At 35.9% G+C, this 27,857-nt stretch overlaps 1 protein-coding gene across 8 annotated transcripts in view; it reads left to right on the top strand.

Annotated features, from left to right (window-relative positions):
* The window catches only part of PDLIM5 (PDZ and LIM domain 5), a 187,163-nt gene extending 160,967 nt beyond the window's left edge, over nucleotides 1-26,196 (top strand). For all 8 annotated transcript variants that reach the window (XM_075998758.1, XM_075998757.1, XM_075998756.1 and 5 more), the window contains 5 exons: nucleotides 6,829-7,003; nucleotides 15,232-15,412; nucleotides 18,222-18,342; nucleotides 21,023-21,138; nucleotides 22,551-26,196. In XM_075998758.1, coding sequence (XP_075854873.1) covers nucleotides 6,829-7,003; nucleotides 15,232-15,412; nucleotides 18,222-18,342; nucleotides 21,023-21,138; nucleotides 22,551-22,640 — 683 coding nt within the window. In that variant the 3' untranslated portion in view covers nucleotides 22,641-26,196. The remainder of the gene's footprint in view (nucleotides 1-6,828; nucleotides 7,004-15,231; nucleotides 15,413-18,221; nucleotides 18,343-21,022; nucleotides 21,139-22,550) is intronic.
* The last annotated feature ends 1,661 nt before the right edge of the window (nucleotides 26,197-27,857 follow it).

Raw genomic sequence — 27,857 nt, 5'->3', positions numbered from 1 at the left:
GAGTAGGGTACAGATGAAACATGATCAGTTATGAAGTGATGATTACCAAAGCTTGACTCTTTCCCTTTATTAAATTTTCCTACTTTTTAAAATAATGAATTGGTTTCTTAGCATCCTCTAAGGATGATCAATGTGGGTTTTTCAAAATTTTAGAATCATTATGAGCTCATGGATTGAAACATATTTGAAGTATTTCAGTCTACTGTAATTATTATTATTCTTATTGATGCTCAAACTATCCCATCTGCTTCTTTAAAGTCCTTTTGCTACAACCCTAGTAGTCTTTGATACCATCCTTGTTTTCTAATTTGACAAGATATTCCAAATTCTCCTTGCTCATTTCTTGTCCCAATCCTAGAAGCAGCAATTTTTTCTAGGAGTCTGGTTCCTTTTAGTAGAAAGACAGTAACTTTGGTGCTGGAGTTATTCTTTCTCTAAACAATGATTTATTGAGAAATATGTCAGGGACTGCTAGGTGCTAGGGTTGTAGCAATGAATAAAATAGACAGTGTTCCTGGCCTCAAGGTATGGAAAGATAGACAAACAATTAAAAAATATATAAGATGAGTGCTACAGGGAAAAAAGAAACCAGTTAAGGAATATAGGGACTGCTGGTTTATAGGGAAGGGGGTGCTGTTTTGTACAGGATGATCAGGGAGGATCACACAGATAATATGGCCTTCGAGCAGAGACCTGAAGGAAGCGAGGGAGCAGGGGAAGAGATTTCCAGACAAAGGGACTAGAAAGCACAAAGGCCCTGCATCAGAAGCATGCTGGCCATTTTGGAGAAATTGTAAGGAGACCAGTGTCTGTAGGGTACAGTGGGCACAGGGCAGTGTGGCAGGAGATCAGGTCAGGGAGGTAGCAGGGGTCAGATTCCATAGGACCTTTGTTTTTAGTGCTGAGTTAGGAGAGAGCTGTTGGAGGGATTTGAGTAGAGGAGTAGCATGATCTTACTTCATTTTTACTGGCTCTGGGTTGCTGGCAAGAGTAGAAGCAAGGAGATCTCTTGGCAGTCACTGCAATAATCCAAACAAGAGATGATATGGTGGTTTGGACCAGGATGTGCTAAGGAGGAGGTGAGACATCATCAGGTTGCATGGTTTTTGTATTGTCATGAGCAGTTCATCCTCCAGCGTGAGACTTGCTCTCCTCCTGAATAAATATTCAGCAATACAAAAACACTACATCTAGTAAGAGTAAGCCACCTTCGAAGACACTAGCAATGTCTCTTGTTACTTAAGTTTGTTCTTTGGGATATCATCCTCCAGCCCTGACTGGCTAGTTACATTTCCAAGTAAAGTTTAGCATAATGTATTTTTGTCAGCTAGTATACGTCAGTAATAAGAATATTTTACTGGTAGCTGAATAATTTTATGTGAACCAAAGAATCAGCTGATTAATTTCATGCCTATTCAAGTACAGTCCAGCCAGATGCTTAATGTATTCACCATTGTTTCTTAAGTGCATTGATTTAGAATTAACAGCCATTTCTGAACAGGAATAGAAAGCAAAAATATCAAATAACCCACCTTACTCTAAATACAGTTAGAAAACATCTGTTTTTAAAAAATTCACGCATGTACTACCAGGAACTAGATTTATCTTAATTGGCGTTTTCCCACTGGAAACTATTATGCATTATAAGCAAGTATCTTTTAGTGAGCTCAGCTGTTTTTGAAACACATAGTAAATAATTAGATAATTTCTAATTCCTTATATAAAATATAATACTATATGTTATTATATATAACATATTATACATACCCCAGTAATATACTTACATGGCCTATTAGTGTAGAAGTTATTTGGGTAAACTTGATAATCACCTGGCCAGGAACTTGTAATAATTAAAAAGAAAATTAAACCTCAGGATAAGATTGTTTAAAACTTGTGTTAATTAATTTGCTAAATAATGCAAATCATCAGCTTGGGGGAAAATGCAATTAAGATCTTTCTAGATTAAAGAATTTTCACTTTATCATTTCAAATGATGTTATCATAAAGATTTTCCCAATAACAGGAGTTAAGTGTTCTATCAAATTAATATTATGTGGTCCAATTTTTAGATTTTCTTTTGTCTTTAATTAATAGTCTGTAGTACAGAACAAATAGTTTTTTTTATTTCTTTGTAGTAAATTTAACTGCATGTTTAGTAAACCAGGGGTTTGTTTGATTTTTCAAAAAAGTATTGCTCCTTAGAATTCTCAGATATATCACTATAACAAATTTGTAAAAACTAGCAATTCAACAACCTATTGGGTATATTTTACTTAATTAACTTAAAAGATTTTTATATTATATGCTGAGAGAATATTCTGGTATACTCCTAGCTTTTCCTATTAATTTATGTTTGCTTATTTAATGGTAACTTCTGTAATCTTAGATTTGACTACTATAGTGTTGAAAATCAAAAGAAAAGATTAAGTATGAAAGTAAGTCATTCTAAACTTTTAGAAGATGCATAAATAACAATCCTAAAGTTAATGAAAGAGATTCTTACCAACACTATTGGTTTGGAGACTACCTGGTAGATTTGAATTTCTAGAGGAGTTTTGTGGTGCTAAAATATATTTGGCATAAAAGAAAAAAATTTAAAGTGATTTTCAAACAAGGTCCCAGTGGGGTAGAGGTTAGCCATAAAAGAAGCCAAACTTAATGAAAGTTGCTCAAGATTAAAGTTAAAAAGGAAATCTTGAGTCAAGAACTAACTTCCTCCTAATGTTCTCACTGCGACAGTTTACTGACTCGCTTGTTATTCAGTTCAAATAAGTCACTTACACTTTTTGTGACTTGGATTCCTAGATTATGAAATGACGCTGATTCAATGTTCCTATTCAATGGTCTCACTGGAAATTAAAAGGAAAAAAAACCTCTTTATTACAAATAAGTAGATTGTCACCCTTAAGCTATCCCTAAAAGATGTACAATGGATTCAGTAAATTTGAAGCATTTTGATCATTGTGCTACCCATGGAAGACTAGTTTTCTCTCAATATGGTAGTGTAGCTCTCTACCAAATAAGATGGAAGCAGGATTCATTTGGGGTTCTTCCTTCTCCCAAGACCTCACCGTCTTACACCGTCCTTTCTCAATAAGCCAAGCGAGACCAGAGACCAGGCGGTTGGCACTTGACTGCTCAAAGGTTGCCCAGTGCTATGCTAGAGTAGTGAGAAACTCAATCTGAAGAAATGAAACATCACTTTGTTCATACGGGAAATAACAGTGCCTTGGAAATGTTCAGGTCTTGGTAATTAACAGGGCTTGTGGAGCTTTGTGTGCGGGCCAATGTTCTAGCAACAGAGCAACAAATGGAGGTGTGAGAATTTCTTTCATATCCAAAGTGTTTTAAATGGGGCAATAACAGAAAGCAAGGCTTTTCTTCCCAAGAAAGGAGCAGCAGTAGAGCTTAGAGCCTTTTTATATGTGTTTAAGATACAGTCACATGTTTCATGTTTAAGAATGGCTTCTCATGTTAAATGAGTTAGTTCCCCATATACCTTCTCCTTGAGGCAGGGGCCAGATGGATTATGTCCCAGTTTACAATGACCGATGGAGAATTACTACACTCCTTTATTGCTAAAAATGTCTCGGTGACTCAGTACTTTAGGGCTTATGCATAGATAATGTGATAAAATACAGGCATATGGTAGATGAAAGGGTTTGGTTCTCTTTGAGTTCTGATTTTCAGATTTTCCAATTGGTTACTTTCCCATTATTTGAAATCCTGAACCTAATCCACTTTTTAAAAGTATCTGTCTCTATAATCTTCTTTTAAAAAGCAAAAAAGAAAAAGGAAAAAAAAAAAGAAAGAAAAAAGATTTGGGAACTCCCCTGTTTCATTTAATTGGCTACATTTTAAGTTTTCACTATCTATTTGTAATGCAGTTTTCTGGTCATGGATAAAAAAAGTATACAGTTTGTGTTCATTTTTTTAGCAGTGAATAAGCAGCTTAGGGAGGAAAGGATATTAATAAATAGCAAATAAATTATATAGGTGGGGCTGTTATAGTTGTTAAAGATCTGGTAAGAGGAACAAGAGAACACTTCTAGCTGGGAGCGTTGGAGTAGACTTTGGAAAAGAAAATGGAACTCCTGTAAGCCTTGCAGAATGAGAGAGCTGTAAGTAGCAGTGGAGAAAGGGACATTTCATTGGCGGAGTGTCACAGAGGCAGGGTCTGGTGGGGCATATTCAAGGGGTAGTGAGTAAACTATAGCCCAGTGTTTAAGAGCACAGACTCCAGAGCCAGGCAGCCCAACTTCAGGGCTGCCTTTTACTTGCTACGTGACCTTAGGTGGATTTTTTAACCTCTCTTTGACTCAGATTCCTCGTAAAGTAAAAAAAAAAAAAAATGGTACTAATCATACCCATATCATATAGCTATTGTAAGGCTTTAAGAAGAGTGCCTTCAAATATTGCACAAATTAAATATTAAGTATAATTTAACGTGATGATGGTGGCAGGGATGTATAGGGAAGCGTAAAGGACAAGGTTGTAAATAAGACTGGAGTGGACTCACTGAGGGACTGGACTGCCAGGACGGCATATAGTTTGTAGTGAGCAGTTACAGAAGCTTTATAAGCAGGAACATATGTTCAGTGTAATGTTTTTGGAAAAACAATCTAGCAGAATAGGTTGAAGAAGAGAGTGACAGAAAAGAGAGTGATTGGGACAATAGAGGGTGGGTTTGGATTAGAAAGGAGGGACAGACCTGAGACACATTTACGATGAACAGTTTTTAAGGTCTGGGGTCTAACTCTCAGGGACAAATATAGGAGGCAGAGAGCGGTGTCTGCACAAGTAGGAGAATTCAGACATACAGGAGTTCTTAGGAAGACCTGGTGATGTGTGCAAGAAGAGGAAATCCATTTTACGTGTTGTGAATGTAAAGACAGTAACTGGAATTAGCATTGAAAATGGCCATCTGGTGCTCTAAGAGAAATCAGGTCTGGATGTAGAAAGAGAAGACCCACAGAGGTGAGAGGTGGGCTTTGTGAGCCAATGAGGTACCAAGGAAGAGAGTATACCAAGTGAATATCACAGTAATTCTCTTTTCCATTCCTATAAGAGAAAGTGAGAGTTTAAGAGAATGGAAACAGGTTCCTAGTCCAGGTGACTGTTTTGAAACTTGGGCAGTAGTAGAGCTGCCTGGCCTGTAAGTGCTGTTTCCTAGAGCAAGTGCCAGGCGGAACACTGTACATGTGCAAAGTGTCCGTGAACACTGGGTTTCTGGATCTGTATCTGGCACATTATTGCACACAGGCTTTGTTCTAGTGAGGGAGAATTATCATTTCAATTATTCCAATTAATCTTACCCAGTTCCAACCATATGTTAATATGGATTCTGTCAGTGTCTATTTATGTGTCTATATACATACATCTATTTATATGGAAATACACTCCGTTGATCTGTATTTTGTATGCTTTTCTTAAAAGTTATTCCTTTTAAACCATTTTCATGTGCGCCTTTTATCTTCCATTCAATTTTAATTGCCTGTGGGTAAGGAATAGACCTTCTATTCGTTTCAGTCCCTCACAGTTTTCTCATTCATTCACTTATATATTGCTTCCAGTTTATTCATTCAATTCATGCATTCATTCCAGACACTTTATTAAGTTGCTCGGGTGGTAAGACATAGTTTCTGCTTTAGGGGAGACTATTATCTGTTAAATAGTTGGGGGAATAAAAGACATAGAAATATGTTGTAGGAGCAATAATAAAGATGTTCACAGAAAATTATGATGACATAGAAGAGAAACATTTAATCCAGATTATAAGGAGGGGCCAAGAAGGGAGAGGTAGGAGGATTTTTGGAGCAGTTGACTTTTGGGCTGAAACTTAAGCAATAAAGTAGTTGTTTCTAGGTCAATAGGAAGAAGGGTAGAAAATGGCATTACTGACAGTGAAAACAGCCTGAGCATGGATAGACCCATTCACAAGAAGAAGTGACACGATGTGGTGCTGCTGTAGCACAAAGTGAAAGACAGAGTTGTGAGAGGCAAGGTTGAGTGACAGGCCAGCACCCCTGGAGGGACCTGTGAGCCACGTGGAAGCAGGGACCACATTCAGTGATCAGAACAAGGACCAGGACCTGGAAATGCTTGACACAGAGTTTTATTGGGTCAGATTTCAGTCTTAGGTGGCAGTTGGGAGGATGAATTTAAGGAAGATGAGGCATTTTTGTGGCTGGTCCATGTGGGAGACATTTGGGACCTAAACCAGGACAGTATTATAGGAACGGAGAAGAGGGGGCAAAATCAAGCACTATTTGTGATACCAAATCAGCAGGACCTGTTACTTTGAAGATGAGCGAGAGGAAGGAACAAGGGTGTTTCTTAGGTAGCTACCTCGTACGCTGGGGCAACGGATTGCATGGTCTACTTAGAGAACACAGGAAGAGAGACAATATAGTGAGTTCATTTTTGGTATTGTTATCTCCAACACGTGGAGATTTTAAATGTGTCTATGATATATTTGGAATAAATCTCATTAATGGTTAGCAGAGACGTCTGGGTAACTGGAAATGCATCACCTTCGATATTCAGCTTAACCATATCTCTCTTGGAAGCAGGAGTAACTCTGCTTTTCCTACAACACCCCGTGCATACATCTGTCATAACTCTTCCGCTGTGTTGGAATCCTTGACTGACTTTCCTATTCAGATGTGTGGCCTGCAGCCCAGTATTTAGTTCATAACCTCACCATAAATGTGAGTGAGTGAATAAGCAAGTGAATAGATCCTTTAAAAAATGATTGTTATTTGCTTATTAGGAAAGGTTTATAGGTGGCTTATTCTTGTTCTAACGCTTCTGTGTTTTAACTCCTAGCACCTTCCACTGGAAGAATCTCGAACAGTGCTACTTCCTCAGGAGCAGTGGCACCAGCCAACTCAGCTCTGGGGCAATCCCAGCCAAGCGACCAGGACACTTTAGTGCAAAGGGCCGAGCACATCCCAGCAGGGAAACGAACTCCCATGTGTGCCCATTGTAATCAGGTCATCAGGTTGGTTATTTGTTTTTCTTGAAATTTTCTTGAAAGTACTTAATACCAATGTTGATTTTTTTTTTTTTTTTAGTATTCTGAAATATTTGAAATTTTATTAGTGAAAATATCCTTGCCATAATCCCATATAATAGGTATTACTGAGTAGATTAATGTGAATTTATATGTGTTAAAATCTATTTTAATGACAAGTCATGCTGGGCTTTGCGAAAATAAAACTAAAAATGCTAATTGTGTCCATTGTTAATTCCTATCAGAACTAAGGAAAAATAGTGATTGATGTGGTGGCCTTTCAGAGAATAATAAATTTTAAGACTCAAAGGAGCCCCGAAGATCATTTATCCCAATTTTGTTATTTTACAAATTATAGAAGTGAGAGCTTTGATTTAGATGAAAAATAACTAGTAACATGAAGTAAAGAACTTTGAGCCCTAGAGAAAAGAGGATTGGATTTTTGAATACATAAGCTCCAAGAGGTAATTACCTGCAGATCTATTCATAAATGCTTTGAGTGTTAGATTGGGCAATAACTTGCTTCTTTAAAATGTTTTTTGTCCAAATCTATTTGATTATCTCTTAAATTCCAAGAAGGAAAAAAGTCTCAGAGATCTTAAGAATATACTATTCTAGAATGTATTAAATCTCTGAGTGTTTCTTAATAAGTGGCTTTTAAAATGTTATGAGGTGTAGGTATGAATGCTAATTGCAGGGATCCCACCAAAGGGACCTGGTTGCCTCTTTGCGAGTTGCCTGTTGACAGTAACAAATGATTGTTTGAAATGATTTCTCAAGCTCTCTTTTTTCTTAATTTATCCTATTTTTGAAATGGTTGAAACAATGGCTTCTCTAAAGTTGAATATGGTTAAGACTTAATTGAATTTTCCCCTCTATTCTGTAATAATTGCTTAGCATAATATTTCCAGGTAATATTTTGAATGGAGCCAGGAAACCTCAATACTTCATTTAAGAACCAAATATAAATACTCTTTAACCTGCTATTAATTAAATAATGTAGTGTCAAGAATAAAAGTTAAAAGTTGACTAACTTTTTTATTTTAAAGATAGTCAATGTTCATTGTGACATTCAAAAAAACATAAAAAACAGAAAGCAAAAACAAAGTTCATACAATTATTCTACCTCCCAAAATAAATGTTATTTTCATTCAGACTTTTAAAACACTCACACGTAAGGACAGATATCATTTTACAGAAATGGAATAATAATATGGTGTTTTGTAAGCTATTTTTTTCACTTAAATTGTAGTTTTCATAGTGAGTGCCTACCCGCTTAGTAAGAATTAGTAGCAGTGGCAGTAGTAATAGTGATTATGCGGAGAAAGGGAAAAGCAGTAGAGATTTCCAAAGTCTAGCATAATATTCAGCACGCAGAAGGCATTCAGTAAATGTTTAACTGAATAGGTCATGCATGAGTCTAGACCCATTCATCATTCAAGCCATAACGTCAATGTGGCTAGAGTCATTTTCCTAAAAGTACTAGTATGGGGTTACTGTCTTACAGAAATATTTAAACTAATATAAAGTTGGTGCTGCTTTATCCCAATAAATAAAATAATGTTTTGATTATTACGTGCATTTAGTTGTTATATTTTTAAAATTGATAAAATAAAAATAAACCGACTTGTAACTTTGCTTCTATAAGTTATAGTATTTGGGTTACCTAGACTGATGTTTATGGATACTATAATATATTCTGAATGAAAACACCATTTATGCAGACAAGAGTCACTGCTGTTACTTGTGTGCTATTGTAAGCAAGTGAGTTAACAAAATGTCAAAACACGTAAGTTGCAGATTCATGTTGTCTGATTATAAAATTCAGCGATATTCTGTAATATCACCACTACTAGCACTTCTGAAAAACTTAGTGTGGAGAAAATATGAAGATCAAAGTGAAAATTACATTCACCACCCTTAACTGCCATGGTTTCAAATTTAATGCTAGGCCAGGATGCAATTTTAATGCACTATCATCCTGCCATATAAAATAAATCTATATTATGCTAATAACATGAATGGCTATCACTTATTGCTCCCTCATCTCTTAAATTCTATATTGGTCTGGATTATCCACTATTTGTTATCAGTTAGCATTAAAGCTTCATTTACTAAGGAAGTTAATAGGAATAGGGATTAGTCCACGTCAAGATCATATAACAGTAATTAACATAGCACATTTGCCTGGTGCTCAAGTGCTAAAGCAGCTTGAATAGATTGTGGTCAGTTCAGAGGCCTAGTCAAAGCATAATTCTAGTTCCTGGCCTCAGTGTCAGTATTACTTACCAAAGCAAAGAGGTGTTGGATCAAGTGACATTCTTTTGGACACCTGTTGTAAAAACAACCTGCAGTTGCAGGCTCCATTCTTTCAATACAGAATATTATACCTTGGCAAACTCTTGAGAAGTTTAAGATTTATTTTGTAATTTATATTGTTAGTTTCCTACCATATAATTTATATTGTTTGTTTATAATTCATAGTTTGGTTTTATATTTACCTTTTCAGTATTTCAAATTTTCAAAAACATTTTTTTTTATCTAAGGACAAACCAAAGCAAATTTTGTTTTTTATTTTATTGGCTTTTTGGTATTTTGTTTTGTTTTAGCAGAGTCGATTGTTTTTAGAAAACTTCAGAAGCCTGAATGTTAATATTCAGATGGTTGTCTCTTTATAATACACATTAAATTTAAATTTCCATAGTTAATTTTATTTGGATCTAATGTTTAAAATTTTTTGGCTTAATTGAATCATGTAAAGTTTATGGATATTTTGCCTAAATTGTATTATGGAGCCATTACTTTAGTTACAAATGAATAGGTAGTTATATCTTAGGAAATTCTACTGAAGCTTTACATTTGCTATGGAACATTTTTAGTCCAGTTATTAATATGATAGAAGTACCATTTCTTCAACTCTTATACTCATGGATAGATTGATTGTTGGAGTGGTAATATAATAGGGAAAATTAGGCAGTTGTAGCCAAAACCAGATTTTAGTTACCTGGTAGAATGAGCTTATAAACGAACATCTTAGCTTCTTTCTTTTTCTGAGAGAGAGGTTCTCACTCTCTTGCCCAGGGGGGAGCGCAGTGGTATGATCAGAGCTCACTGCAGCCTCCAGCTCTTGAGCTCAAGCAATCCTCATGCCTCAGCCTCCCAAGTAGCTGGGTACAGGCATGCGCCACCATGCCCGGCTCATTTTTTTTTTTTTTTTGGTAGAGACTGGGCCTTGCTTCGATGCCCACGGTGGTCTTGAACTCCTGGCTTTAAGTGATCCTCCTGCCCTGGCCTCCCAAAGTGCTGGGATTACAAACGTGAGCCACCACATCTGGCCCCTGGCTCCTAGCTTGAGCCCAGCTCACCTTCACCTCTGTAAAGGCTTTACTGCAGTGTCACAGTGTTGTCCCTGCCACCTGCTTAAATTCTCTTGCTTCCTCTCTACCCCCGACATCAACAGTCTCCCCCTCCCCTCCAGGCTTTATTTTTTTCCTCAGCCCTTAATATCTAACATTCCATATATTTTATTTGTTTATCTTACTTGTTGTCTCCCCCACATTAGCTGTAAGTTGCATGCGAGCAGAGCTTTTCTCAGCTTTGTTCCCGGCCACGTTTCCTATTCCTAGAACAGTGCGTGGCACATGCTGAATTTAGTAAGTTTTTGTTCAGTTGGTGAATGAAGTTTTTGAAAATATTTGTAGGATATATATAAGAGTTGCCAAGTTGAAATTATATCCCACTTACTTATTACAGAATCACATCTCTCCGACTTTGCTGATTTTCTAATCTCAATATAAAGAACTGACTATAGACTTTTTAAAGATTGTCAATTAACACTACCTTCTTTAAAACTAGTTCTCTTTATTCACTATTATGTTTAAACTCAATTTTGCCTGTGCATTTATTTTTGAGGAGCCAGTCATTTCTGCCTTAAAGATATAAAACCGTAGTTGGCCTCACAAGCTTTTAAATGCAGTATGTTATAGGGTTACAGGTTAAAGATGATACTCAATGAAAGTAGAATTATATTTTTTAATGTATCAATGGAAAGTTTGGGCATAATCTACTATAAGTGAAGAATTAAGAGTAGAAAATAGTGTTTCCAAATTTAGGAAGGATTGTTAAATAATTCCAATCTGGTGTCTCTTTCTTTGTGCATGTGTCTTTGTGAATGTGCATATGTACAAACTCTCCCAATTATCTATTTTATTTCACTCTGTTTCTCTGGTTGTATTGTTCTTGGGCTCTTTGCTCATGTCAGGCCCTTCCTAGAAGTTGGGTAATATAAAAATATATAAAACTGGGCTGGGCAACCTGCTCATGTCTATAATCCTAGCTCTTTGGGAGACCAAGGCAGGAAGGATAGCTTGAGGCCAGGAGGTCAAGACCAGCCTGAGCAAGAGTGAGACCCTGTCCCTACAAAAAATAGAAAAATTAGCTGGTCGTGGTGGCATGTGCCTGTAGTCCCAGTTAGTCAGGAGGCTGAGGCAGAGGAGGATCGTTTGAGCCTAGGAGTTTGAGGTTGAAGTGAGCTATGATGACGCCACTGCACTTTAGCCTGGGTGATACAGTGAGACCCTGTCTGTAAATAAATAAATAGATAGATAATATTATTATATCTAATTAAGTATAATATCAGATTCCATTTTTATTCTTGAGCACATGAGTCGTTTGTTATGGCTTCGAAGGCTTTTGTCTTTAACTTGATGTAGTAAGTTTTGGTCAAATAAAGATTTTGATCTGTAATGATTGGACTCTGGAAGATTCGTGCTTTACAATTCATCATCCACAGGGTCTTTGGAAAGTTGGCTAACCTCTCTGATGCTTCCTTCATCTACGAGTATATGATAGAGTTCTGTCACTGAGGTGGTTGTGAAAATTAGATAACAAAGGGAAGCAAGAAGTAAGCGTTTAATTTTGAAGCTAAATTCCTGTTAGGTTGTGCCTGTTGACATCTGCAGTTGCTTTTACCTTTTATATTTGTGAGCTTTTCTTTTTCTCTGAGTTCTTCTTTGGCATTCTTCCCTACTTTTCCTTCCATTTCCCCCGCGCCCCCCCTCTTTTTTGGCATAAGTCTCACAGAAGACAAACAGTATCAAAAGTTTCATGCCAGATCTCTTCTCTCTCAGCCAATCGAAGGCTTTCACTCGCCCCCACCCCGCTCGTCAGTCAGCGTGTATTCAGTGAGGGCTCATGGGGCAGGGAGTACTAGGCGAGGTGGCTGAATACCTGATTCCACTTCGCAGCCATCCAAGCCTGTCATTCCGGTTCACAAAGGGAAACCCAATCCTAGCTGGAACAAGAACTTCTGCACTGTTAATCCTGTGTTAATGAATCTGTTAAATTAGTCTTTGCTGACACAGAGAAGAGAAGACTTTGTTTTATGTAAGGAATTTTATTGTTTAATCTATACATAATTCTAAGGGCATCGATAGGGAAAGATGCTATTTCAGTACAGTGAAGGAGTATCAGGTTAGGCCAGTGTTTGCCCTGAGTGTGCTTACTTAAAGAAGGAGATCTGGTAGGAGCAGGGGTCATTTTCAACTTGTTTTTTTAAAGGTACAGAAGGAATTTCTTGACTGTCCTAATTTCCTTTTCCTATTCATATTTTAAAAGAAGTGATGAAATATTTTAGTTACTCTCAATGGACTATAATTTTAATTAATTTATGTATGGTAAACTTTACATCAGAAAGTTTTTCAAGAGACTTTTAAGCATACCAAAATATAAGATAATCTTCTAAATTACCAAAGATGGAAAAAAGAATGAAATTCATGGATGGGACCATTAAAAATGAAGCTAGCATCAAGACTGGACAATACCTACAGTAATGACCTGCATGCTTGCCTAAAGTTAGACTATGAATTTGACTTTGGTAGCACTGATATCTGGTAGCACTGATAGACATGTTCTATGAGCAATGCACACACCAACACACTTTCACAGGATGTAGAGCTTGAGGTTGGATTGACTTCCTTTGAAAATTGGGGAACCCAATAAGGATATTGGCCTCAAGGGTCCATCCAGCCTTATGGATAAGCTGATGATGTGCCCAAATAAAAAATTCACCCTAGTAAATTGTGGTTAATCTGTTTTAATATCCAGACAAATAGCAGCATAGAATTCCAAAGTTCTACCATAGCCTATGTTAGTTAGGGCCATAGTAAGTTTCACACATATATAACCAGATAACTACCGAGTGGAAAAGCTCAGAACACTCGGAAAACATTGTCTAGCTTTAAGTAGTGTGACTCCTGGTTTACCTTTGAAGATAAACTACTTGCCAAATATATACTGAGAGAATTAAATGAAGGAACTTGTTGGAGTAGGATTGTTATTTTATAAATCAGTTATAAATTGAGGGACAATCTACCAAAAGTAATATATTTGATTGAAGAATAGGTGATCTGTAGCTGCTTTTTCTCTGGCAGGAATTGGTTACCAAAGGCATTTCTTGCTAGTTATAACAAAACTAGCACTGATGCTACCCTAGAGTTTTAAAAAAAATAATAAACTAATAAACTGTGCATCTCAAACTTAAGAGAGCTGTATATACTTGCTTGCAGAAAATGGCATCATATTAATAAGAAACAAGTTAACAAAAAAGTAGGGCTAGAAAATAACCTCATACCCCACATGAGAAATTTTAGTCACTCATCAAGAGCCTTTCTCCTTTCCTACTCTTGCAGAGTTGGGTGCTGGTTCTAAGTAAACATCAATATGTTTGCAAAGAATTTACCAGTGGGAGATAGTTATTGAATAGCAAAGTTTATGTTATTGTCAAAGGTTAAATAATGCTGTGACTTGGTGATACTCAGTGCTGTGACTTTTCCTATTAGTAATCTGCTTAGAAGTCCGGTGTCTGCTGCTTACTAACAATTACCATGTGGTCAGTCGGTGATGATAAAATCGATGGTAATGAGGTCAAAGGCAGAACGTCAGTTGAACAGAGCAATATACTAGAAATCAGAAAATTCAGCTTCTGGCCTTGCCTCGGTGATTTTATATTTGTTATTATCTTTTTGAACATTCTGTATCGCAGCTTCTCCATCTGTGAAACTGAATTCGTAATAACTGCCCTGGTCTGTCTCACAGGAATGTTGTTGGACAAATTAGATAAGTGTAAAAGTGCCTTGGAGGAAAAGCCACTCTATGAATAAGAATTAGTGTGATGTAGCTCCTGAAAAGTATGTTGCAGAGGCCAGAATGGTTAGTCTCTGTGGGCTTCCTGACCAGATAAGGCTTCGTAATGGATTCCTGCCAAGCAAACCCAGCCCATCTTATCAGTTCATGACTGTGTAATATTTGGTGGGAAGAAAACTCTCTTTACAAACATTTGTTACCTTGATACAAATGTGCATTAAAAAGCTGTCATGTTTAGGGAGGGGAAGGGGGACACATTGTAAAAAAAAAATGGGTATAAAATTTCAATTATGCAAGATGAATAAGTTCTAGAGATCTGTTGTATAACATTGTGTCTGTAGTTAACAATACTGTATTGTGCACTTAGAAATCTGTTAAGATCTCATTTTACGTGTTCTTACCACAATAAAATAAATTTTAAAAAAATAGGCCAAATTTGAATGAAATAAAACCTTTCCAAGTAGTTTTTAAACAATCGTTATATAATACCCAGTTTATGGTTTGTGTAGTCATTTTAGAGGGTGAGGATTTGATGTGTTTAATAAAGTTGAGAAATATGTATGTAAAACAATGGGGAAAAGAAATTGACTTGAGTATTTTCTCAGGTAATAATTATTACTATTTTTAAGATTTTGACTTATCAAATTGAGGATTTTGTTTTGTTTTATAGAAATGTCCAAATCTCATCTCTGCCTATGCCACATATTTTTCCTAGTTGCTTCATGTTCTGTCACAGCGACTTTCTGTCCCAGTTGACATCCGCATCCTCAATTCTAATTGTGATGTAGACAGATTGACTCATTGCCACTCCATGAAACATACCCTGAAGATGGAAAAAGGTGGAGCGGGAGCCTTTCTTGGAGGGATCCCTTATGTGCTTACTCCTGTCCCTTTTTCTTTTCACATAAATGCAGAGTCCCTGTGTGAATTCACAGGGCCCACGCGTTCAGTCCTTGCAAAGGAAAACTGAGCAAGTATTGAATCGATCGGACGTTGCATGAAAGCGGTCCCATCCAGGCTAACTGTAGAAACTTTTGGTCTGGAGCTAAGTTGATATCTTTTACTTCTGGCAGGGGACCGTTCTTGGTGGCACTGGGGAAATCTTGGCACCCAGAAGAATTTAACTGTGCTCACTGCAAAAATACAATGGCCTACATTGGATTTGTAGAAGAGAAGGGGGCCCTGTACTGCGAGCTGTGCTATGAGAAATTCTTTGCTCCTGAATGTGGTCGATGCCAAAGGAAGATCCTTGGAGTGAGTATTGGAAATGTTTTCATTCTTAGTGAGTTTTAAAGCAGAATGATCTTTTGTTATGAAACTCCGGTCGTTTTAACTTTTTATTTTCTTTCTTGCTTTGTTCCCTCTCCATTTTCATCACTATTTATTATTGTAAAGCAAAACTAAATAGACCTCTGTAGAAGGAGATCGGACTCATGGGGTCAGGTTGTCTTTGGTTTTGTCTCCCTGCGTGCCGGCCCGTCTGGCGAGAGTCTAGCCACCGTGGGGGAAAACTAATTTGCTGTGGCCGTGCGACTTCAACAGGCCCCTGTCTGCGCAGGAACGAAGAGGTCGCACAGGAGGACCACACACATCCGAGTTCTCAGAACTGACACCTTCACTGTTTTAAATTAAATTCCATCGCTTTTATAAGAGCAGCATTTCCCCACTTGTCAGGGTTCAAGTACAGGACACCGATTTCATGAAATATATAAAACCTGAGGCTTATAAATGATCTATTTTTCTTGAATGCATATAATGTTTAAAAATATAACCTCAGTTTTACGAGAGCACAAGGTGATGGAAAAAGGATTTCATACCATACCTTTTCTTTCTTTTTCTTTTTTTTTCTAAAGGGAGTAATTTAGGCATTAGACGGTACATAACAAATAATGATGAATACACAAATTTCCTGCTCCAGAGTACCTAGTTTGCAATTATCAAGTAAGGATCAGGCATTTCTTATGGGTGACCAGGAGCTGGAATTTGATCTTAGAAGAAGCCAAGGTGCCTGGCCTCATATAAAAGTTGGAAATGGCCCTGCTGAATTCTAATGCTCTCGATATGAAAATATAGTAATGAAGCCATAATTCATATTAATTGAGAGAAAAGTTAGTGTGAATTATTAAGTAGTCTTAATTTTAGGGCATACCTTTAAATGGGTCTAAAACTTTGAGGACACTTAAAATTATAAACATACCACCTGAAATATAATATTTCTGTGTTATTAGTTTGTATAATATGTTGGGGACAAAGAAACAGAATGATTCAGCCTGTACCTTCCCAAATGATGACAAATAATTGGTAGATAACTGCTAATACTGTTTTAGTGTATAAACATGTTCTTTGGATTCTAGAATAATAAAACAGGCCAGCACAGTGGTTCACACCTATAATCCTAGCACTCAGAGAGGCCGAGGTGGGCGGATTGTTTGAGCTCAGGAGTTTGAAACCAGCCTGAGCAAGAGCGGGACCCCGTCTCTCCTAAAAATAGAAAGAAATTAATTGGCCAACTAAAAATATATAGAAAAAATTAGCCGGGCATGGTGGTGCATGCCTGTAGTCCCAGCTACTCAGGGGAGGCTGAGGCAGAAGGATCGTTGAGCCCAGGAGTTTGAGGTTGCTGTGAGCTAGGCTGATGCCACGGCACTCTAATCCGGGCAACAGAGTGAGACTCTGTAGAAAAAAAAAAATAGAATAATAAAACAAAGTCCAATAAGAGTCTTAGAACTAAATAAAGTTCCAGGAAATGGAAATCATATTTATTGCTTCAGAGATAGGCCAGAACTTCACCAAAGAGATAGCTCCTCTGGATTGTGTTTTAGTCGTTTGATTACCCATTAAAGAAGAAATACTAATCTGCCTCAAGGATGGAAAAGGAAGTATATTCTGGAAGCCCTGGGAAATGATTTGGTTCAGTGTACATTTGGTACTAATGTTACTGGTGATGTTGTTGGGTCTATACTTCTGCCATTTCTTCCCTTTGTCCTTCAGTAGTGAACTATGGCATTTTCTATGGCTGATGATTTATTCTGTCATTTTATTTTATCTTAATATTTTTATAAAAGAAAATATTTCACTCTAGAACAATTAGGAATTACAAAAAATGTAAAAAATGAATTTAAATGACCTATTTACCACAGATAATTACTGATAACCTTATGATGTATTTTTTCCAGATTGCTTTTTATAAGTAATGCATTTATAAAATTGTAACCATGCTGTATGTATGACATCCTCTTTTTTGTGATAAATGTTAAGGAAAACAAATTCCTATGTTATTAACTATTTATCAAAAATGATTTTTAATGACTCCATCTTTTTCTTTCAATTCAAAGAAATGATTCTTTGTAAAACCAACTCCCCAAAACCTCTTTTACTAATTAACATCTGGGCCAAGTCTTCAATAATTGGTATAACCACGGGGCCATTGTTGATTAGAATCCATGCTTTATGGTTCAAATTTTAGACACTCATTTGAGTGTGTGCTTAGTACCATTGCAACCGATTTCCTAAGGCATGAACACCTGTCTACCTGATTGGATTACCTTGATTATATTATTCCTTCTGTGATGCACCAAAGTATTGGTGTATTTTAGTTTTTAAATGCTCCCCCCTTCCTTCATGACATTTTAAGATAATACTATACAATTTTTATAAGTTAATGTTTTCTGATACCCTTTGAGAAAAAGCAGAATGCATTGTAGCAAGCACTTTATTCACTGTATGTTTAGTGTTTAAATATCATGCTTACCCTTCCTTAAATAAGTTTATTGATTTGTATTTGTGACAAACACACTCATATAGTACATTGGTTTAGATGATCTTTGATTCTGTCTTTAACATCTCGTGTTACTTGGATGACAAGCTCAAGACAAAGATGAAGCATGTGTGTCTACTTTGGGTTACCTTTACAGTTTATTGGTACAGCTATTAAAATAAATATCTGTGTGCCAGTAGATGGCAAAGCCAAAAAAGAAAAGAAAAAAATAAGTAAATAATAAATATTTGTGTATTTAGTGTAATTTTTTTTTTTTTTTTACATCTCATTACCTTTCTGTAACAGGAAGTCATCAATGCACTGAAACAAACTTGGCATGTTTCCTGTTTTGTGTGTGTGGCCTGTGGAAAACCCATTCGTAATAACGTTTTTCACTTGGAGGATGGTGAACCCTACTGCGAGACTGGTAAGATCATGAAGCCATTAGTTTCTTGAATTTTGAATAAAGGTAAAACATTAACCTTTATATTTCTATAAAGTTGAAAGAAAATAGTAGGCGAAGTAGTTTTCTTAATTACTTTGGGAGCATTTAATGTTGCTCTAAACATATAGGAAAAGAATCATTTAAACTTTTTATGTGACTTTGTCCAAACAGATATTTCCAACTTCATTATGAGAATTGAGAATGTAAACATTACTTAGTAGGAAAAATATTTTTCTTGAATCCCCAATAATTGATGGATATAAATTCTACCAAATCATGTAGCATAAAGCTACTTCTTACAGTCCAGTCATGAATTTTGAGTGTTTATAAACATCAGAAATGTTCAGCTTTAGAATATGATATTGACTGGCTTTTTAAGGCAATTGCTTTGAAAATAAACTTGAAATCCTTTGTTACTTTTACTGAATGGAAGGGTAATCCTGGCATTAGCCTTGGTAAAATGATTTTTAATAAATTAAACTATAAGGACCTATCTACTACATTTGTCTTTTGCCTGAACTCTGAACACTTCCTTTTCCTTCCCAAAGTCTGCTTTTCATACCATTTATTTATTAATATTGCCCTCACTTAGATATTACTACCCACATACACGTTTCAAACTATAACAGACTTTTCCCTTATCATGCCCCCACTCACCACCACTGCATTCCATTATTGACTTTTATTGTTATTCTACCTTGAAATTTGAAGTGCATCGCTCAAAGAAGGGAATATTCCAGAATACTGAAGTTAGAGGAAGAGTCTGCTTCTAAGTTGAAGCTGTATTAACATCACTCAACCTTTCTTTGTCCATTCAATATTCGCCTATTTTCACCTCCTTTTGACTCCTTAATTAGGACCAACCTGGATCTATTCCAGACTGTCCACCAGAAACCCTAGAAATTCTAGTGTAATAACCCATGGGCAATTTGGGGACAGGTTGGCTACAAACTACCTACTCTGATTCAACCAGAATATTTCACATTTTGTAATTCCACTTAATTTTCCTAAAGAAAGAGCTGTTTGTTTTTTTGTTTTATTTGTTTGTGTTAGGAACTTTGCAAGACATTTTGCAAGTAGCAGATAGTATCCCTATGTAACCAAAACACATATAAAACTCTGTAGTCTTCATATTGCATTTAATGTATTCAAAGAAGTCATAATTTAAAAACCCAAAGGTGAAATATTATTGAATATTTATTTAAGTGCCATTTTTAATCAACTTGGTCTATTTTTGTTCTTTTTTTTTTTTTTTCTTTAACCCCTCAAACCAGTTCTTAACCCTGTCTTCATCATTTGAGGGGTTGCACTCGTCACTAGGGCCGGCTTAGCCAGTGTCGCCTCTGGATTCTAGCTGCACCGACCCCTCAGCTGCTCCTGAACATGCTAACATCCTGCCTCAGGCTTTTGTGCTTGTTATTTTTCATCAGTGGAATGTTCTTCCTCAGCCTTCTGTGGCCATTTTTCTTTCTCCTTCTAGTCTCATTATAACTATTACCTCGTTGGAGAGGCCTTTTCTAACCCTCCTAAATAATGTAGTGCCCCTTCCTAATTATTTTATATTACCATCTTCTTTCCTTCATAGCACTTATCCCAATCTGAACTTATTTACTTCCATCTATTAATATATTTTTTGAATTCCATAAATGATGACATCCTGTTTCCAGTGATAACATAAGCCCCAGGAGGAAGGCAACCTCACCTGTTGTCTTTGCCACTGTACCCCTACAATGCCTAAAACAAAAATATGACACACAGTAGACTCTGTGTGTATATGTTGGGCCAGTGCTAAGAAATGTTAAAGATTTAAGATTGCGAAGGAAGGCGAATCAAGTTGCATATTATGGCCTACTTCCCCTCTAGCCCAGACTGGATCAGCAATGTCAAAGGCCAGAGGGTGAACCATGAGTCAACACAGTAGTGACAGCTTTTATGCATACATAGTTGCATCAAAGAAAATAAAAATACTGATAAATTCTAATTTAGTAACAGAGAAACATCTTGTTGAAACTGCTTTCTTCAAAAAGAAATCCTATTAATATTATATTTGCAATTTGTGTCAGGTAAATGGTGTTTACTGGCTAAGAGTTTTCAACATGAAGTCATAAAATTGAAAAGAAAATATATCAAAAGAAATGTGGCTAATATTGTTGTGATATAGTCTAGCAAGACATTCAGTCATGGCACTTATTCGGGAAATTTCCTGTTGACTTTTATTTTTCGTCCTCATCTAAGGCAGATACACTGTGAAATTTGCCAATATCAGACATTTGTTCTTGAATTATAGTCATTAGTCTTATTACTGCTAGTTATTGGAAGCCCTCTTGTATTTCTTTGAAGCAGTCATGTTTACTGACAACTGGTCAGAGAACAGTGTTCTGTACTCATATTAGTCAATTAAGTAGTTGGAAAGAAGTGAGAAGTATCACATGGAAAATTATAATGAAGAACGTTAAGGTGTGTAAATAATGTTTACCAAGAGAAACCCAAAATATGCCGAGCCAAATACTATGCCATCAACTGAAAATTTTCTAATTACGGCTCTCTTTTATCTTCAACATCTCATTTAATTCCAGTTTTGTTGTAGCTCTCCAGGAACTATGATTCTAAAATAAAACTTCATCATGTTTACATTATATCTCTACCGCCTGCCCCAATACAGATTATTATGCCCTCTTTGGTACCATATGCCGTGGATGTGAATTTCCTATAGAAGCTGGAGACATGTTTCTGGAAGCTCTGGGCTACACCTGGCATGACACATGCTTTGTATGTTCAGTAAGTAAACTCTTATTTCCTAATTACAGGAGGACAGTCCAGCCAACTCTAGCCTGATTACTTAGTGGAAACATCAGCTCTTGTATCTTTCAGTCCTTCAGACCTAAAGAAAAAATATTTTTACAGTGAGTTTGAAAGTTGTTTATTAAATTTTTTGGCACTTTTGAAATTATTTGACACACAATAAGATCCTTACCCTTAGAGAAAAAGACAATTTTGAATAAATTTTTATCTGTAAGGACGAGCTATGTATTTCTTAAAACAAGAAGAGTTCTTTACTTTAAAAAAATGTTATTAGAGTATTTTTAGTAGTTTTTAGAAATATTGGGTACTTCTTAAAATAGATATAAACAATTATAAAAATCTGATACTAAATAATCTACATGTTGATCCATTTATTTCTTTAGCAAAAGCCAATAGGTATTCTTTTCTTTCTTTTTTTTTGTGACTATTATACAATAAACATGCAATAAACATTTACTTATTTCATATGATATTTAATAATTTTGTTTTTATTTTTAGTGGTTAGAATAGATTCAAAGATTAATATTAAGATATATTTTTTGAATTTAAAAAGTAAATATCCAGTAAAGGTGTGCTGTGTTCAGATGTTTGATTTTTTAAAATTAGACTTAATATTATATATCCAATGGTTTTCAATACTCATTGTATGAAAGAGGAAAAAGTAATTTTAATTGAAGTCCAGTGATTTCCCCAGACATTGCCATTGAACCATTTCTTGTTTACCTCATCCATCTCTTAGACTTCATAAAGTCTGTTAAAGCAACAACTTCTAGCAGATTTGCCTTTTCTTCTCTAATAGAGCTGCTCACGAGCATTATAATTAACAAAAGCAGTAGGAAAGGCAAGAAGGTATAATACTAGTAGTTAAGGGACTGTATGATCATACAGCAACCAGATATTGACCAGTGTTTTTACTATAAGAAACAAAGAAATAAATTAAAAAGAAGTCTTAAGTATTCTATGCCTGTGGATTTGGGGCAAACTAAAGTTGGGAATGGAAATGTTTGGCAAAGCAAATGAATTGTATTTTCCTTTTGAATGTTTTTGTTCTCTACAAGAAGAAACAAATTTAAAACATTATTTAGAATTTAGGGAAAGAAAGTATATTTAACATGACCTCTTTCCATATTGATTTTTTCATTAGGACTAATAGGTTAAGAAAAGTATGATCAGTGATTTCAATAAATTAGAAATACATTCTAGGAAAAAGTAATTCTTCATTACTTTTGAAAGATGACATGAAATGTCATAGTATTGTGAAACAGTATCTAACATCAACTGACTAAAGCTCTTTGTCATATTATTCAGTGGGGGAAAAATCACTTTCCCCTTCTCTGGCATACTTGATAAAATAATGACATTCTCTTAAATAAATGCTTCTTTTTCAGGTGTGTTGTGAGAGTTTGGAAGGTCAGACCTTTTTCTCCAAGAAGGACAAGCCACTTTGTAAGAAACATGCACATTCTGTGAATTTTTGAAAGTCAGCACTTCAGAAGAGAAGAAATTTGAAGAGAAGAAGGAGAATCAAAATTACCAATTAATTTTTAGATTTCATATTTATATGGAGTTTTGAAAAATAATAGTGGCCCTGAAGGAATAAATTCCAGCTTTAAAAACCAAGTTCTATGAGGAAATATTTGGCTTCATAAAGTAAAGAGACAGTTTGGCATTTATTATTACTTTTTCCTGTATTTTATGCCCATAAAATAACTTTTATAAAAACCAATTTCCTGGTTGCCTATTAACTTCATCTTAGAATAAATTAGTGAAGAATTAAGTTTTAGAATAAAAACTCCAGTCTTTATGCTGAAATAATTATGCTTTCTTTTCTTGTTAGGTAGCTATGAGTAAATCTGAAAAAGGCAATGAAAATGCCTTAAACTTTATCAATAAGAGAATCATTGTATTTTTTAAGAAAACTAATGCTTATTAATAGCAAATAGGAGTTTTAAACACAGAATTTTATCAGTAGTAGGTGTCAGTTTTTAAAAAACCATTCAAACTTTAGATTTGCCTTACAGTTGATCTTTCTTTAATTGTAGGGAAGGGCAATGCTGTTTTTGATCAAACTGTATTGTGCCAATAGGAGAGGCTGTATTTTTTCCTCATATCTCCCCAAAAAGCTATGATAGAGCTTATCAATCTCAAACGTTTGCCTTTTATTAAAATGTGACTGTTTCTATTCATTGTCTTTCATCACCTATAGTAGTCAAAGTCCATTTTTTCCCCTTCCTTCCCTGAGATAAAGAGCTAATTAAATAACTTTGGGCTGTACCAGCTTTCTCTCTCTTTAAAGAGAATAAATAGAAAAGAATGTGGCTTGGAATTATGGTAAATCAGAAGATTATACCCAATTAAGAAAATTTTTTTTTAATTCCCCACTTTTCAGATAATGAAACTGATGAAAATTTGAGAGCTCTGTTTGCTGACTAATTTTTTTTGGTTTTTTTTTTTTTTTTTTTTTTTGAAAATTCTACATTAGAAAATAAAATATTAACTTAGGGTTATGGTACAATCAAGGGTTTTTTTGGATTTGGTTTGGTTTGGTAGTTTTCTCTCAGTAAGAAGTGAACCGCTTTCAAATGTGATCATGAAATTTGGAAAGCTCTTATTCACAGAGGTTTGGTGGTGTAGGAGGAGAGCTTGATTAATTGCTCAGATTGACCTGTTACTTGTTTTCCTTCTTTGGAGAAAGAATTATGTGGGTACCACATGAAGGCAGAGAAACAATTGTGGCAAAACTGTGGAGCTAGTTGATGTTTGCCCAGTGAGAAAACAGATTATACTATTACAGCATTTGATAGTATTTCTCTTTGTTTTTTCTTTGTTTCCAGAATAGATGAAAGCCCACGATCCCACACTAAATAATAATTTCAATTTGTTTGGGGCAAGGAGAGCCCCCAGTCCTTCCTGCCCCATCAGTCACTAATGCACGCCTTGGCTTCCATTGTGTGCGTGTTTGTTAAAGAGGAGGTTTTGGGCTCCAATATTTGTTTAACCTCCCTAAGAACTTTCAAGGCTTCTGTCCTGAAAGCTGTTAACTTATGGTCTAGCAGATTTATATTATATGCAGATAATAATTAACTGGGGATAAAAGAATGGCAAGGGGTGACACAAAGTGGCAAAGTGAATGCCTCTCCAGTGGCAACCCCTAAGGACCCTGGTCACCCTGCATCTGGCAGGGAGGATGGAAGTTTCTTTTGAAACCAAGTGCTGGAACTGAATTGTGCATTATTTCTCATCGCTGCTGAAACCACCTCTAAGAGACCTGCTGGCTTGTGGTGTGCATTGTCACATATCTTAACGTCAGTCTTTTACGATATAGAATACAAAATAAGCTGGTGGTTTTGTTTTGGTGTGACAGAGATTTTTTTGTTTGTTTAATTTTGCCTTCATGGATGATATGCCAAGATAGTATTTGATAAGTCAATGGCATTTGGGTATTTTCTTCACAGAATTTTATTTGATCTGGGTTTTTTTTTTTATATAGTTATCTTACATTAAAGATGTCATTTCTATTAGACTTTTCTTTCTCTATATTATTCATGGAGCATAATGTTGCACTTCTCCAAATTTTATCCCTAAAAGGGTGGTGTTGCTTCCTAATTTATCATTTTGTCTTCATGCTTTGTCCATCTCTTCAGTGGCAGAGTTTTATATCTGTTCCTAAAACAGTTAATCCTGTGAACTAAATATTGGACATAATCCAGAAGAGTCTCTGTATTTTCCAGTGGGGAATGCCATATTTAATACACCAGCAGTAATCTTTTAATGACTGGCAGAGCACTTTATTCTTCTGGTGAGCTCTCTGAATATTTATTTTTCTGATTATAAATACTCCATGTCAGTAGCGTTTTTTTATTATTATTTCTTCACTGTAGAACATATACTTTTAGTGTCTCTAGATGTACATTTTGTAATGCTGTACTTGGTATAACACAGATTAAAATTATAGTACATGACTCTCAAAACTCCCATACTTGGATTTCCCATTTTCCAGATTTTAGTGATGAAGTTCAGATTGATAGTATTTCTCTAGACTTACATGGACTGAATTTTGCCCGCTAAAGTAGCAACCTAAAAATTAGCCCCTCCATGTATGCTTATTATAGAGTCTGGCCCTCTGTATCCAAAGGTTTCACGTGTGTGATTCAACCAACTGCAGATCAAAAATATTCAGGGAAAAAAACTATGGGTTGCACCTTTGCTGAACATGTACACACTTTTTTTTTCCTTGTTATTCCTTAAACAATATAATGTAACAACTATTTGCATAGCATTTATATTGTATTAAGCTGTATAAGTAATCTGCAGATGATTCAAGGTATTTGGTAGGATGTGAGTGGGTTATATGCAAGATACAACTATTTTATACACATGACTTGATCATTGTGGATTTTGGTATCTGAGAGGGTTCTAGAACCAATCCCCACAGGGATACTGAGGGACCATTGTAGTAGCATACATTTTCCTATTAGGGTTACATGTAGAGTCTAAAACTAAAACCTAATCATTTGATCATGTATTAAAACAAATAGAAATAGTAGTTTAAATCTTCCAAGTATTAGTGTAGCATTATGTTTACAATAATCAACAACAATGTACCATTTTCAAGGGGGTATTAGGAGTGCTTTTATAGAAAATTATTGTCCCCTGTTTAAGTGTGACTCTAGTGTTACAGTCACATTTGTGTGGCATTTGGAGTTCAGTCATCCCTGTTGAAGCGCAGGAGGCTTTTCAGACATAAGGGAAGGGAAAACACACTGAATGGTTTTGATACAAATCAATTCTGGCTTCACTTTGTCCTGTTCCCTCCTCGAATGTTTAAAGGTATTAGCTTTGGATTCTCAGTGTATAATTTGCCTTATCCATTCATCTCTATTTTTCTGTTTAAGTTTTTAAGTTTGTATATATCTGCTGTTTTGCTTTTTGGAGACATTTTCTAATTAAAAGCCACATGAGAAATATAATCAGTATAGCAATATCTTAATGTACACACAATAAATAAATGACTGCATCGATGCAGACAAGCTCTCCTGGTCTTTCTTTTTGGGTGGTGATTTCCATTAAGTCATCATGGGGAAAAAAAAAACCATGTTCCATATTCACAGGATAGGATAAGGTGTAATAATTCTCAGAAGAATCCCTCTTTTATGATATCTGCCTATCAACGTGTCCCAGACATAAAACATTTGAAAATAGGGTCACATTTATTCTACTTTTATTTATCATACTTTTATGCTCTGCATGTAGAATGTACGCAATATGTACGAGTTAATAAGTTCTGTTGGTTTTGAAAAATAGTTATTGCTGAAATTATTTTTTGGAATAACCTTTCATATCAAGCATTTGTGATATCGCAGATCATAATCAAACAACATAAATCATCTACCTTTTCACATTTTGCGTTATCCAGGGTACGTTGCTTCATGCCTAACTCATCCCAATCTCGTCAGCTAACTATTTCAGAACCAGGTAAGCTCCCCTCGTCCTCATTTGTTTATTGGTTTCAGTTAAGACTTTTTCCCCCAACTGTACAAAGTTAAGACAAACGGTTCTGTTGGAGGCTGCATATTGGGAATAAAAGAGAAATTCAAGTCTATTTGCTCACAGTATATTAAACTCCAGAAGCCAAACTTTTAAGGGCATCAAGTCTGCATCTGACATTTTAATAGCCGCTGTTTGGTTTCTATCAATCACGTCATTGCACATTAAAATACACCGACAAAATAAGAGATCTGTCATTCCTTCGTTAAGAAACAGTAATCCAGTACAAGATTTATAGGCTTAAGTCTCAACTGTGTGTTCACAATAAATCCCCATTCACTGCTCCAACCAGAGCAAGCCTCCCTGTCGTTCAGTGTTTTCTAGTCAAAATGTCCCCCATATAAGATTATCAAAGGTTTTCTTACAGAACCACATATAAAATCCTTTTTTGCCAGCAAAAGCTTAATTTAGGTTGGCGGTTTCCCTTTTTGAGGACTCTCAGACAAGATCTTGGTTATATCAGAAACACATAGGCACTGATGTATTATTAGCAGGCCTGGTGTTAATTAGGGAGAATTACCAGAAATAGTTTGCTTCGTGGAAATTTATTACAGAATCACACTTGACTGATGGCAGAATAGGAGTTGCTGAGAGAGAGCAGCTCCCACTCATAACCACTAATTAATAGGGTGCCAGAATTCTGCAGAGAAAGTTCCATCCCGAGTGTGGGAGCCTCCCAGGGAAAAATAGTTCCTTTGCAGTGTTTAAAATTTAACAGAGGAAAGGGGCCAGGACGCATGGCTACTTAACAGAAATCTCCCACTGATATGGTTTTATGTTGTACATATGGATGAGAAGATTTAACTCAGTAAGCACCAAGCCCGGCAGTTGCCTTTTAGCGTACAAAGGAGATACACACATCATTTTTCATGCGACAAGTGCCTGATTTGCCAAAGTGTTCATTCTGTGCAGAGAATGTAGAGCAAACCATTTGCGCGTGGTATTGTATTACTGAATTTCACTCTCGATGCTGGGATTTAGAAGCTGCCTGGGTAGGCGGCAAGATTGCATCAGTGATCGATAAGAAAGGTGTGGCCTCCACACCTTGAACACAGAGAGGTGGGGGAGGGAGGAAGAGATGCATTTAGTGATTGGCACAAATGGCAGAGCACTGGGAGAAAGAACCTTATTAAATGAAAGCTTGCCAA

This window comes from Microcebus murinus, chromosome 29, assembly GCF_040939455.1.
Source record: "Microcebus murinus isolate Inina chromosome 29, M.murinus_Inina_mat1.0, whole genome shotgun sequence".
In the NCBI taxonomy this organism is placed as follows: Eukaryota; Metazoa; Chordata; class Mammalia; order Primates; family Cheirogaleidae; genus Microcebus; species Microcebus murinus.
The sequence above is the reverse complement of the archived record's forward strand: the minus strand, read 5'-3'. Positions and strand labels throughout refer to the sequence as shown.